The sequence below is a fragment of the Lithohypha guttulata genome, assembly GCF_036872675.1.
Source record: "Lithohypha guttulata strain CCFEE 5908 chromosome Unknown scaffold_2, whole genome shotgun sequence".
Classification (NCBI taxonomy): domain Eukaryota; kingdom Fungi; phylum Ascomycota; class Eurotiomycetes; order Chaetothyriales; family Trichomeriaceae; genus Lithohypha; species Lithohypha guttulata.
Window position 1 is genome coordinate 4,195,857 of NW_027042751.1, and position 12,879 is coordinate 4,208,735.

Consider the following 12,879-nt stretch of genomic DNA (forward strand, 5'->3'; position numbering starts at 1 on the left):
TAAAACAAATGTTACAGTCTGAATATTATGAGGCAACAGCGAAGAGGCTCTGATGATGCACTGACACGAAGTATTAAATAACAGCCACACCTGGTAGATACGAATGCAATGTGCATCATTCAAGGTTCAAAAATCATATCCGTTCCAACACATCGATTACAAACAAACAAAGTCGTCGGATCGACCTTCCTCTTAATCTCGAGCAATCTCTCATAGTTCGATCCCCAGAAAACGTCCTGCCACTCGGGCTCAAACGGATTAGCCTCATTGACGTATGTGCCCTGACCTGGTCCGAAGATCTTGCTCAACCGTCTGCTCTGTTCAATCACCATCTCTTTCTTCGCACGTTTTTCCTCGAGTAATGCTTCGTCATGCCAGTTTGCTCCGAAGCTGAGGACACCGACTGACTCAGCCCAGGCTGGATGAACTGCTGTTTCGGCTCGAGTATCGTTCTTGACTCGACCGATGAAGTTGAAGCCGGCACCGTATTCAACAATCATGTCTAGGAGAGGGTCGAGCTTGGTTCTGTTGTAGATGACTGAGGGCGTGAGTAGGCGTGAGGCGTCGATGACGTTTTGGGCGATGTTGAGGTCTGTTAGGTACATGTCTGTGTAAGCTTTCCAAGACGGGTACTCGACAGGAAAGACAAAGGAGGAGACGCCTGCTATTGCGTTGAGTTCTAGGAATCGTGCTGAGCTTGCGAGTGTCAGCTCGTTGCCGTCGGCTAGATTGAAGAAACCACCGAAGCCTGTGGGTTGCGCTGGCGTACCGTCTGCTGGTCTCTGGATGTAAGCGTAGCCTGTATAGCCTGCTGCTGTCATGGCGTCGATTGCTTGGAAAGTTCCTTCTATTGCTTGTTTGAATGACTCAACGGATGTGGCGTTGACTTGGACAAAGACTGCTTGAATATGATTTGGTTCTGGGTAGGTCCTGTATATTACGGACGTGATAACGCCAAAGGCACAGCCACCACCTCCTCGAATCGCCCAAAAATAGTCGGAGTTGGTATATTTGTTCAAAGTCTTGTGCTCACCAGCGGCAGTGACTATATGAAGCTCCAGGACATTGTCAATGCCTAGACCATATTTGTTCGACCATGCAGAATGACCGCCACCTGTAAGAATATTAGCTTCAGTATGTTTCAGTAATGTCTTACGGTTATCTACCTGTGAACCATCCGCCTGCTGCACCAACTGTTCTTGCGTGGCCACCAACGACAACACGCTTCTGCTCAGCTGCTGCAGCATACACATCGATCCATTGCTCACCAGCTGAAACGGTAACAGCAGGGTATGTGGATACATCGGCAGGTGCATTCTCTGGCACAAAAGCAGCATGCCATTCTATGCCTCTCATACCATGAGTCCAGATACTGAGTCCTCCGCCAGGTGAGCTGGAGCGACCAAGGTGGTCATGACCAGTATTCTTCACGGTCAACAGAACATCGTTCTCGTCTGCGAATTTGACAGCTGCCTGTATGTCCGCAACTGAAGACGCATTGACAGAGTAGTGCGGCACATAGCCTTGGTCGCATAGTGCTTCTGCTGTAGTGTTAATGAAGCATTGATCGACCGGACCATACTCCCAGAGCACCGCTGTGTAGGCTCCAGGCTGATCAGTTCGCCAGTCACTGACTGTCCAATATTCTTTCGCAATTGTGCATGCTTCACTGTCAAAATCTTCGACATGGCATACAGCCGCACTAGGCCGTGTCACGATTAGTCGACCTAAAATGCTGTTGTTGAACTTGGACCATGTTTCGTCTAATGGCCAACAAGCATCTATAGCTGTGCAACGTTGACGCTTCTTACCCGGAATAAGAGCGCACAAACACAAAGAGCTCAAAACAAGCAGCGAAGTGAATCTTGAGCCAGCCTTCATGTTGTTTGAATTTGAAGTGTTGTATCGAAGCACTCACTCACCTGGAAAGTGTATGGAGAGCATTTTGTATTGCATTCACACAGGCAACATGATTCTACTTAGGGGAAACTCGAACGGACGTATTCGCTGCCATGCTGGGCGTAGATATTTCGAGAAAGAGTCAAGAGATGCCAAGGATCTGTATACTGGCTCACTGTGAATGATCTCGTGCTCGATTCGCTCGGGCTAGCTGGCCGTTGGGCGTCGCTTGATGTCGTCTCTTCGTTGTGCTTCTCTACAGCCAAGTAGCTTGAGAGTAGAACATGGTCAACTTGCGACCCCAACATGAAGGTGTTGCACCTTTCCACAGCCACAGGGTCTGCCTCGTGTTGATTGACCACTTTGACGGAATTGCTGATCTAGTGAAGCAATTACTAGTGGTTGGAAAGCAAGGAATTGGGCTTCCCAAATTAGCAGCCTCGTTGGTTACTCGACACGTGATCGTGACTCCGCTCCTATTTGGGTTGCAGTGTTGTTGAAGTGGAGGCAGGAGACACCCTGCAACATCTATACGAATACGTGGTGAAGCTGTAAGCTGCATCTTAAACTCCTTGTTAGCGCTTCTAGAGTGATGCGAAATTTCGCTGTTGCCTGAATGTGCCTGACTCGTGTTAACATAAGCTATGGTCAAATTCACGATGGCTCAAAAGACAATGCTATGATTGAGGTGATGTTCGGAGCCATGTCAATCCGATTGCTGACATACTCTGGTCGTGCTGACAGATGATGATCGTCATGATGGGAGTTTCCAAGTGGATTACAGACCTCGACTCTTCCACTGTGAAGTTGGGCCGTGGATGTTCCTGGACCACTACTTGGACGAACAGTTTCTGAAGCTGGAGTCTACAGCTCTAATATGTTGCGTTCTAGTGCATCGACAATCTTTAACAACAACAACAACAACGACCCTACAGGCCAATCCATATCATCGCTTCTCGATGCGATAGCCAGCACAGAACGCACTTCATCATGTCTTTCGTTCACTGTTCTCCACTATTTCATCCCCTCGAGCCACTGCCGATTATGAGTCCGGCCGTCATGCGCAACGGGAAAAGGCAAGGTTCTACAGACAGTCAAAGTGCAACCACAGCAAAATCAACCACTAATAGCACGCGACAATCGACGAGAAGCAAAGGCAAGAAGTCTGCAACACCACGAGCCTCCCATCCTTTAGCTAACACAGCTCTTACCTTACCTGTCGACGATAATGCTCCGGTATCAGGTCCATCTGGTTCCCATATCGTCGAATCTCCTCAAGTCAGCAATGGTGTCTTGTCGTCAGGATTGCAGTATACTATTACGAGCACAACCTCCTGTCCAGAAAATTCAATTGATCCACAAAGTCAGGGATTCTTGACTTTCACCACTGAATCACAGCCAATGAGCGATTTGTCTTCGAGCCAGCAAATGAACAGATAATGTGCAGAACCACATTCCGCCTTTGTTCTGGTTAGTCCGTGAATTCGGTCTGGGGAATTATTGATCACTGACAAGTCGGAGCAGAAGTGCACGAAATGTCCCCTTTTCAATGCCCTCAGCACGACAGGGTCGGTCACCAACCGTCTCTATCGATAGCACCTCAAACAAGACTATGTCCTCAGCAACACGCATGATATATAGCGTGTAGCGTAATCGAAGCATGTCTCCTTTGGGGTACAGTGACACGTTCTGACTTTCCAGAGTACAAATATGTTTGTCATTCATGTCTGGCAAGTGCTTCTTGAACGACGCCACGACAACGGTCACACAGGTGTCGAGAACCAGGAAGACGCTTATTTCTGGATGATGATGATGCGGCAGGAATGATGCCTTTACAGGCTCGTACACGCTCCCTTGGTCGGGAAAGACGTTGGGATGTGGTATTATGGTTACACTTCGCCATATCTAGTGACTGTATATCTGTATCTAGGCTCCCATGACTTGCTGACGTATAAGCAAAGAAGATCTCTTGATCCTGGTCGTCCCGAGTAAGCCATATCTCGAACTAGCCCCGTCTCTCCACAACGCTGTCCTGCCTTATTTGCCCTAATAGCAACAAGGGCAACAGAAGTCGTCCTCGTAGCACATGCTACAGAGCGCACATCCAAGGCAGCAACAATCTCCGATCTCCTCACCACCTCGCAAGTGAACTTGCTGGTTGGTTGGTGCTGCTGCCATTTTCGGTGGGGGAGCGGGCTGTTTGCTGAATGTTTTCTGGAAGATGTTTGTTGGTTTCTTCGGGATGCCAGCTCCCAAGGTTGCCACTATCGAAACGGGTTTGCCATCCGAATCAGGAGATATTGTAGCAGCTGTCGGTTGGACGTGAGAGTCCTTGTCAGGTGAAGTCGCTGCGGTAGAGCCATCAGAAACCGTATTGCAGGTCAAAATAGGAGTCGGCTTACCCTTTTTGACCATGGCTTGCGCTTTGTCCATAGCACCCGAAGATACTGAATCGGACCTAGACTGCGGTCTGGATGTCAGTAATGATGTCCTGAATCTGTCACAACCTGAGCAGGGTAGCAACAAGAGCTTGTGTGTCGAGGAGGTCTATATGATGTATGGAACCAGAGTCGAGTTCTATTGGAGCGTCCGGGAGCCTTTGAAATGTGTAGCTTTTGAGAACTTGCAGCATCAGATCAGTAGCTCTTAAAAGACTGGATACGTCCTCATAGCCAGATATCACTCCCAGATTAGCGAAACACTCGTTGACGAACTCGGCCGGTCACATAACGAAGCGTATAGTCTGCACCGATTGCAGGAGGCCGAGAGCCATGACGCCTCATGCATGTCAGTGTCTTCGTTTGGTGAGGCTTTCGTACCATTCTCGTCACGGTCTACCGAGCTGGTAATGGCATTAGGCAGTATTCATTTATTCAATATAGCAGACCCGAACAGATGGCCAGTTCCGGTAAATACCAACGACGAACCGGCGTTCGTGTTTGCGGTGTTTGAGTAGAGTATGCGTACAACAGCAGAAATGCTGTCGATTGAGAAGAGATTTTTGGACGACGGCACAGTCAACTTCATCGTCAAACGTGCAAAATCAGCCTGCTGGTCGATTGCTCTTCAACAGGAAATCCCACTGCGACCAGTCCATAGTGTCTGCGAAAGAGTCCATGTTGAACTCCATCGTGGTGTCCAGACCATTAGAATTATTCTGTTGGAGATCCCACCAGAAGAGCTGTGGCTGCTGCTGCTGATTGTCTTGGTAAGGAAAATGCAATGCAAATGGCGGTTGATCTGTTTGTGGCTGCTGGTAGTACTGCGGCTGTTCGGCTTGTGATGTTTGGGGCTGGAGAGTGTCTGATCGCATCGACTCGTTGTGCTCTCCAACAGAACGGTTGAGATTGGAGTTTGTAGACGTGGGCATACTTTTCGTCTCAGGTCTTCTGCTCTGTCGTAGCGAGAAATAGTCGGTTTGTGATTGAAGGGGTATTTGTATAGGCGCAACTTTCTTCTCCTCCCGATCTGCCCTCAATCTTTCAATATAGTCTGGAGTCACGAGTGGTATAGCGTACTGCCTCAATGACCAGGATTCCGTTCTTGCCTTCCACGCCTTTAGACACAAGCTACCAACAGCCAAGTTAAGTGGTTTTTTTATACCAACCACGACCTCGTGATGGTGGCCAAAAACTTCATGCACGATCTGCCAACCACGATCGGCTTGCTCCTGAAGTGGCAGTCTCCTGAGCTCACTCAGCACGTAGATTAGAGCATGCCACTGGAAATAATTAGTAGAGTGCCATTTGAAGTGTGTCAACGACTTCGAAGAATGGACAAGGCTGTCAAGCTCAAGAAGTTTACAAGCAATTGACCAACATAGCTGTCGTTCGTCTTCTGGCACATCCTCGTCCTTAGAATACCTTCGCGGATGGTGAGCCATAAGCCGCATTCCATTCGTGGCCGCTCGTGTAACGATGATTGCCATAAAATGTGTAGGAATAGACGGGTCGCAGAATCTGACATATCTTTGTTCCAGCATCCGTTCGAGTTCTTTGATGCCTTCCTCCTTCTCCTCTACAGCTCCAAGTCGTCTAAAGTTATCCCACAAGACAGCGAAATCGCCACCTGGTTGTTTAGTCAGTAGTTTTAGTTTCTGCCAAATATTAGTTCGGAAAATCGTACCGGTCAAACTCGTGTACGATTCTTTGTGGAAGGCGACACGAGTTTCGGAGGATACTCACCCAGAATTGACCCAAATCGTATCTCGTCAGGCAGAAAACCATTTCTGTGATTCTTTCCCTCGGCTGTGGTTCTACCTTCATACCTGGCCAGATGTCTTCGTCGTCAACGTTAATTGGCACGCGCACGTCCCAAGAGCCAATACTTCCAGAAGCTCCAGATCCCACTAGTTCTGCTGTCCTGAAATCCAAGAAGAGTAGTTGCCACCAGACTCGCCTGCGCATTTCAGACTCAAAAATCCCGAGACCGAGCGCAGTGCCATCACGATGCACTCCCATACCTTCTGCGATTCGGGTTGCTACTCCTGTTAATGTCCACAGCGTTTTCGTGTCGTATACATCTCTCATACCAAGCAAGTGAAAGGTAAAGGCAATCAAGGTCGTGAGGTCAGAAGTACCCAAAAATTTTGCTCTTGCCAAAGCACGCTTTGTGCCATTCCGATATCGAGCCAGGAGTACTGTCTGCTTCTCGCCTAACATATCCTCGCATTCACCGGGCTCGAGCGTAAGCACTGCAACGCTGTATATGGCAAAAAGTAAAGCTTCAAGATTCTTTGGTAGGTTATCTAGATGGGAGCTTGCCTCCACAACCACAGGCTGCATCGATGGTATGTGAATGAGCTTAGATAGTGGATTGACGTTCTCGAGAAAAATTTGCCATATCGTCATGACCTGTTCAGGTAGTGGATGTAGGTCCTTGACACCAATACTGTTTGGAGTGGCGCCCAGCAGGAAGTCGATACCGTCGTCTAGGACTGCTGCCTCGTCCTCCTCGTCAGAAGAGTCATCTAGAGCGTCCCCAGGCTTGCCAAATTCTTCAGCCATACTCATCCACAGGTTGTTTGAGATGAAACGAGTTCGTCCATTGTCAACAAGTAGAGTCGGTTTGACGAATGCTGTTCCGGGCATTGTGCTGCAACCAGACTGTGTGTACGACAGAGTTACATCAGCTGGCGACCTCTTCAACGGACTACTACCACGGTCTTCAGGCGTCACAGCGGGTAAATCCTCAGGTTTGATACCATCCTTGTAAACATCTATTCCTTTCGATCTCAATATCTCTTCATATTGTGACAGACGAGCCTTCAGAATTTCCTCTTGAGTTCTCTTCTTCCTTCTTCGAGGTGCTGGAGGAACACGAAAGACACACTCTGCACCTGGTTTCCTGCAATTTGAGCATGGTGGTCCCGACCTGTCGCACTTGACCTTACGCTCAAAGCAACGAATACACGAGTACGCTTTCGCCGATTTTGGCTGGTTGCCAGCAGATAGATCTGGTGGCGACTGGTCCGTCATAGTCTAGAGATGACCGCCATACCCCTTGATGTTCCTGGCGTGAAAGGAGCGTTTCGTATGCTTCGTGCCAAGATCCTAGGACAAAGATATACTGACGCCTAGTTTGTGGTAGACACGATCGTAAACCTTACCACAATTCTGCAAATTCGCGGCAAGTTGCTAGTCGAGCGGAGCATCGAACCCCATGAGGAAAACGTGGTATCTGATTGGACATCTGGTCAGAATACACTCTTCACCTGAATGGCACGCCTGACTTTGGTGACTCTTCCATCTTTCCAGGCCGTGCATTCGTCACCGAGCTCTCGCGACTGCCACGATGAAGTATTCACTGATCGATCGTGAGACAAAGCCAACTTCATCGATCAAGGTTCCAGAACGCTGTTGGCGGGCCCAGCCACCAGCGAGTCGAGCACGGTCGACACGCGTAAATGACGCGACTCACACTCCAGCTAATCTGCAAGTACCACGTGAACAACCTTGTAGCTGTACAATAACCAGATGACTTGCTTCATGGTCTCCTCCCTTCAAAATCCAGCTTTATCATTCGAATGCAGGTTGCCAGACTGGAGAGTAAGTTGATCGAAGCGGACGTGAGCAGCGAACGCCTTCCCTCCTGCAAGACCTAGTGTTACAGCAAATGCAGAGATGGAGCAGCATGATGAGCTCAGCTTTGCTGAAATTGGGCATCTCGTCTCGGGGAAGATTTGTCCAATGGTGCGCATGGTCGGATGTTTGTCTCCTACTTCGATATGTCTAGCACTTTTGTAATCGGATTTTGTTTGTATTAAACAGTAGGTTTGCACCGGACGAAGTAGGACAAGAGCCTCGGAAAGGCCACCATGGAGAATGTGGGATGCCCGAGACTCCGGATTCCAATTCAAACGTTTGATGGACGTTGTCAGAGACGCTAGACAGCTTATCACGAAGGTATATCGTGATGCCACGCGCAGAGCTGTTTGCAATACCTTCGCGGTACTAATGAAGAAGATTCAGTAGTCTGGCTCAGCCTTGTACTACAGCTATGTTCATCATAGCTAACGCGAGACCATGTCTATCAGGATCTGGTGTTGTCGGTATTACCTTGTTCTCCTGCAAGTCAATTGACAGAATATTCTCTCTTTGGAAACCTCCACTTTTCATACCTGCCCCTTTACACATAACACCATGGAAACACGAGCAAGCGTGATGTCTTCGAAAGACACCCACGAAATCGAAAAGAAACCATCGAACGCAAATCCAGAGAAAAACGTTCTGGTCGAACCATCAGAGCCACATCCTCCTCCTCAAAGGAAGGGACGTTATCTAGTCAACTCAGCCACAGTCGTCAAGCCGGGCGGCAATGCCACCGCTGATCTGAAGATCTATATAAATCCAGAGCGTACGTCGGCGGACCAGCGTTTACGAGGCGGTGCAGATTGCGAAGGGCTTTGCACTTGGTGTTACCTACTTTGCTGCGGCTGGTGCTGTTGTCAACACCAGCTCTAGTGCTGAACCTCTATATAACAAGAGATAGTCGCAGACATGACGATTACCCGAGACACCATACTAGAGAATCAAGCTAGATCATCTACGAGCGCTGAGATCATGTTTCAAAATCGATAGCTTGTCTCCTCGGAGACACCCTACATTCTTGCTATAACTACAACTTACTCTTCCCTTCCTCACCCAGCACCTTCTCCATCCACTCCCCAATATGCCTATTCACATCCTCCGGCTTCTCCCACAATACCCAATGACTAGTCTCGACCGTCCTCCTGGTCAATTTCGGAATCCGATCCTCCATAGACTTACTCATCCACTCCTGCAACGCCTGATCTCTTGTCGCAGAGACAAACAAACAAGGCTGTTCAACCCCGATAACTTTCTTCTTGTATTTCTCCGCGTCTGTCTTTGGTCCGTCGAAGAAAAAATCCAGGTCGTCGAGATACATTGCTTCACGGCTTCGATACCAGTTCAATGGTCCGTTGATGCCGTGGCGGCTGTATTCATTGACGTAATAGTCCATCTCCTCGTCCGTAAGGAGCTTGGTCTTACCCATCTTTGGAAGCAGGTCAAGTGCGACGCGGCCTGTGGCGTCCCAGGCTGTCTGGCCACGAGTCCCGTCTGTGGTGATGGTGCGTGCGCCATACAGGCAGTTCAGGAAAGCGCGAATCTCAGCTGGTGAGCGTATGACTTGTTCGAGTTCGCCAGAGACGAAGTGTAGCTGATAAGTGAAGTTTGGGAGTTGCTTTGCGACCAGCTGTTTCAGTGGTGTGTAGAAAGGTCTGGGCATCTCATATGGAGTGCAGATGCTGAAGAATGCTTTGACTAGATGGCGCTTGAATTGTGCGACGCGGTATACGATTGAACCACCCCAGTCGTGACCACCGAGCATGACTGTGCTGATGCCGAGCTGGCGGCACAGTTCCTCGATGTCGTCTGCTATGCGCTTGTATGTGTATGCTGATATGTTGCTTGTTGGAGGGCTGTCGGAGCGGCCATATCCCAGGCAGTCTGGGGCTATGACTTCAAGGCCGAGCTTAGTCAGGAGTGGGATTTGATATCGCCATCCGAATGAGATATCTGGGAAGCCATGCACTAGAATGATTGTGCCTCGCTTTGGAGCTCCTTGAGGTGGAAGGCTGTGTAGATAGCCATATGTATAGCCGTTTAGGATAGCTGACTTGAGGCTTACTCGTGGATCGTTGAATGGTCTGATCTTGTCGGGAGGCATGTTGTGAACGAGTTTGCTGACCACTTTTCCTAGGCTAGCCCTCCTGAGGTATTTTCGCTTGGAAGTGCTCTTAGTGAAGGGTTGTCGTGATTAAGTATTGCTAACGCAGCTCAAATCATGCTGAGATTAACACTGCGACCGAGGTTGGTCAAACCTGCTAATCGACGACCGAATTTCTTTTAAGCCACTGCTCGATATAGATCCGGGTATATTGAGCCAAAGGATTATGCTCGTGCTGAGTTAAGACGATGCTGACAGACTTGCCGAGGCTGCTGAAGTGGAGACAAAAGTTAAATGGATACGGGTACGTTCAGGGACGGACGATCGACCTGACCACGTTGCACGGTCCACCTACCAGAAATGGAACAAGGACAGGAAGCAATACATTCGCGGGCAGACTGAAGGAGAGAACAGATTGGGGTATAGTAGCGAAGGCTTTGCGCAGGTTGGATTTGCGCATAAGCCTTAGATTCCACGTTGGATTGCTACAGGCTTGGTATATGAATTCAACTACAGCCAGCACCATTGGCAATAGTCAATATAGCTCACCTGTCTGCATTCTAGCTGAAACGTAATGCTAAATGCACTGATAAGACGAACGGCGACTCGGGTGTACCGCTGACACTTTCGAACGGCTCCTCGTTGCCAACATCAGATCCCGAGCGGACAGTGTTTGAAGATATCCGAGGAAGGAATGCTTGCTCCATTATATACGTCGTACATGGTTGCGATAGATCTCAAGTTTCATATTCTTGATTTCACGTTGTGTTTGAATTTCGAGCGATCAGTAAATGACATCGTCTTCCTGGCCCTCTACCAGCTCTTCGCCATTGTGATCGTCCTCCTTGGTATCTTGCTCGATGTGTTTCCTTTCATTAGGTTCTTCGATTGACTTGTTCACGAGTGTCTCTGTGCTGCGTCTAGAGTCAGGATTATCAGGGATTGGTATATCGCCATTCTGCTTTTGGATTGCATCTCTCGAGTCCAAGCCTGGCTCGGGATCTTCTTCGTTCTCCTTCTTGTCCACATCATTAGGCATAGTGCTGGGCTCGACTTGATCTTCTTCATTATCTTGCTCCATCGAGACGAGTATACTTTGCTCTTCGTTTTTTTCTGTTCCGAGCTCTTGCCGTATCTGACGCTCGACCTGCTCTCTTTGCGTCTTCAGTAGCTCTTCCTCTTCGTCCCTGAGCTCCCAAGGTAGATAGTACAGCACAGGCTCAGCCTTTGTGCGCAAAAAGCCAGCCATAGCCCTCATGTTTTCATGCCGTAGCCTGATTCCCTCCTCTTCCCATACTTTCTGCTGTCTCCTTCTGTGCTGAGACAGCTCATCTCTGCGCCTTTTGCGCTCAGCCTCCTGGTCCTCGTTCTCCTTTTTCAGCCGTTCGCGTTGACGTGCCTCTATTTCGTCGCGTTTCTTGTGAGCAGGATTTGAACGCGCTGTAGTCTGCGATAGTGTTCCAAGTAATGAGCCGAACAGTCTCTTGTTGCGCTTCTTCTCGTCGACAGTGTTGCTCGCTAATGCGCTCGATCGCCGAGCTATAGGAGAGGTTGTGCTGGTCGACTTGGATTCCTTCTGGACTTCTCTGCTGGCACTCTTTGGCGCATCGTCGTAGTCGAGCGTATCTACGTCCACCCTTGGCCTTTTGCGCTCGTCATTGTGTGATTGAGACAGTTTCCTTTTCAATGTTGGTGATGAATTCTCATCAGGCCTGAAATCTAGGTCTCTCTCTGGTATGACGACCGCCGAAGAAATCATTTCGTGAGTTTTATGTACAAATCGCACTCGGATATATTCGTAGACTTGAGCACGAGGAGGAGCGACGCCAACAGTCTCGCGACCAGCTCCTGATTAGCAGGACCGCTATGCCCCGGAACTCGACTTTTTTTTAGCTTCTCGGCTCTTTCCTACTTAACTCCATTTTGGCGCCTAGCCTGGACCACTTTGCCCGCAATTCAGCCTCAAAGAGCAATGTGGGAAAGAAAGTTCGAGCACTTTGTAAGCACACTGCACATTTCTGGACACCACTACTTACCCACTCACTCATTCTCACCCTGCTCGTGGATACACATCTATTAACTCCCCATAAAGATCGCATCCATATCTCCACACTTGTCCTCACCACCACAATGTCTCGCCATCACCCAGATCTCGTAATGTGCCGCAAAGCACCAGGTATCAGCATGGGCCGACTATGCGACAAATGCGACGGCAAATGCCCCATCTGCGACTCCTACGTACGACCAACAACCCTCGTCCGTATCTGCGATGAATGCTCTTTCGGCAACTACCAGAACAAGTGTATTGTCTGTGGTGGAGAGGGAATCAGTGACGCATTCTACTGCTTCGAATGCACCAGATTAGAAAAGGATAGAGATGGATGTCCAAAAATTATCAACCTGGGTAGTTCGAGAACTGATTTGTTCTACCAGAAGAAGAATTTTAGGAACCAGCAGTATTAGTATTGGGTGGATATGGAGTACGCAAGGAATATTATACTAGGACAAATGCTTCTCAGTCAAAGGTGAATGTGCGAATGGAAGAGCTGTATGAGACGGCCAACCACCAACGAGAACAAAGAAACCACATTCAGCATGATTTTGCACGAACAAAGGCACAGCAAGGCAGTGCTTTACCTCTATCTCTTCAACCCCTCACCAAGCGTTTGGTACATGGATTCCAAATTGCTCGCTACAGCAAGACCACTACCCGAATTGATAACAAGGAGGAATCTTCGGATTTTACCCCTCGCTGAGTTTTGGGCAATGAAGAAGGCATAAAAATTCCCG

General features: G+C 48.8%; 4 protein-coding genes across 4 annotated transcripts; all 4 read right to left on the reverse strand.

The window, feature by feature from the left end:
• Positions 1 to 119: 119 nt before the first annotated feature.
• LTR64_003647 (uncharacterized protein) lies at positions 120 to 1,944 on the reverse strand (the record flags this gene model as incomplete). Its single annotated transcript, XM_064898001.1, has 3 exons — positions 120 to 1,114; positions 1,167 to 1,763; positions 1,923 to 1,944. The coding sequence occupies 3 exons, from the start codon at positions 1,942 to 1,944 to the stop codon at positions 120 to 122; spliced, it is 1,614 nt and encodes a 537-aa protein (XP_064756951.1).
• Positions 1,945 to 4,942: 2,998 nt separating this feature from the next.
• LTR64_003648 (uncharacterized protein) lies at positions 4,943 to 6,989 on the reverse strand (the record flags this gene model as incomplete). The annotated part of the gene is made up of 2 exons (XM_064898002.1): positions 4,943 to 5,967; positions 6,167 to 6,989. 2 exons carry the CDS (start codon positions 6,987 to 6,989, stop codon positions 4,943 to 4,945), a joined length of 1,848 nt encoding a protein of 615 aa, XP_064756952.1.
• A 2,026-nt stretch (positions 6,990 to 9,015) lies between these two features.
• Positions 9,016 to 10,089, reverse strand: LTR64_003649 (uncharacterized protein; the record flags this gene model as incomplete). The annotated part of the gene is made up of 1 exon (XM_064898003.1): positions 9,016 to 10,089. One exon carries the CDS (start codon positions 10,087 to 10,089, stop codon positions 9,016 to 9,018), a length of 1,074 nt encoding a protein of 357 aa, XP_064756953.1.
• A 784-nt stretch (positions 10,090 to 10,873) lies between these two features.
• On the reverse strand, positions 10,874 to 12,137 carry LTR64_003650 (uncharacterized protein; the record flags this gene model as incomplete). The annotated part of the gene is made up of 2 exons (XM_064898004.1): positions 10,874 to 11,937; positions 12,134 to 12,137. 2 exons carry the CDS (start codon positions 12,135 to 12,137, stop codon positions 10,874 to 10,876), a joined length of 1,068 nt encoding a protein of 355 aa, XP_064756954.1.
• Positions 12,138 to 12,879: the final 742 nt, after the last annotated feature.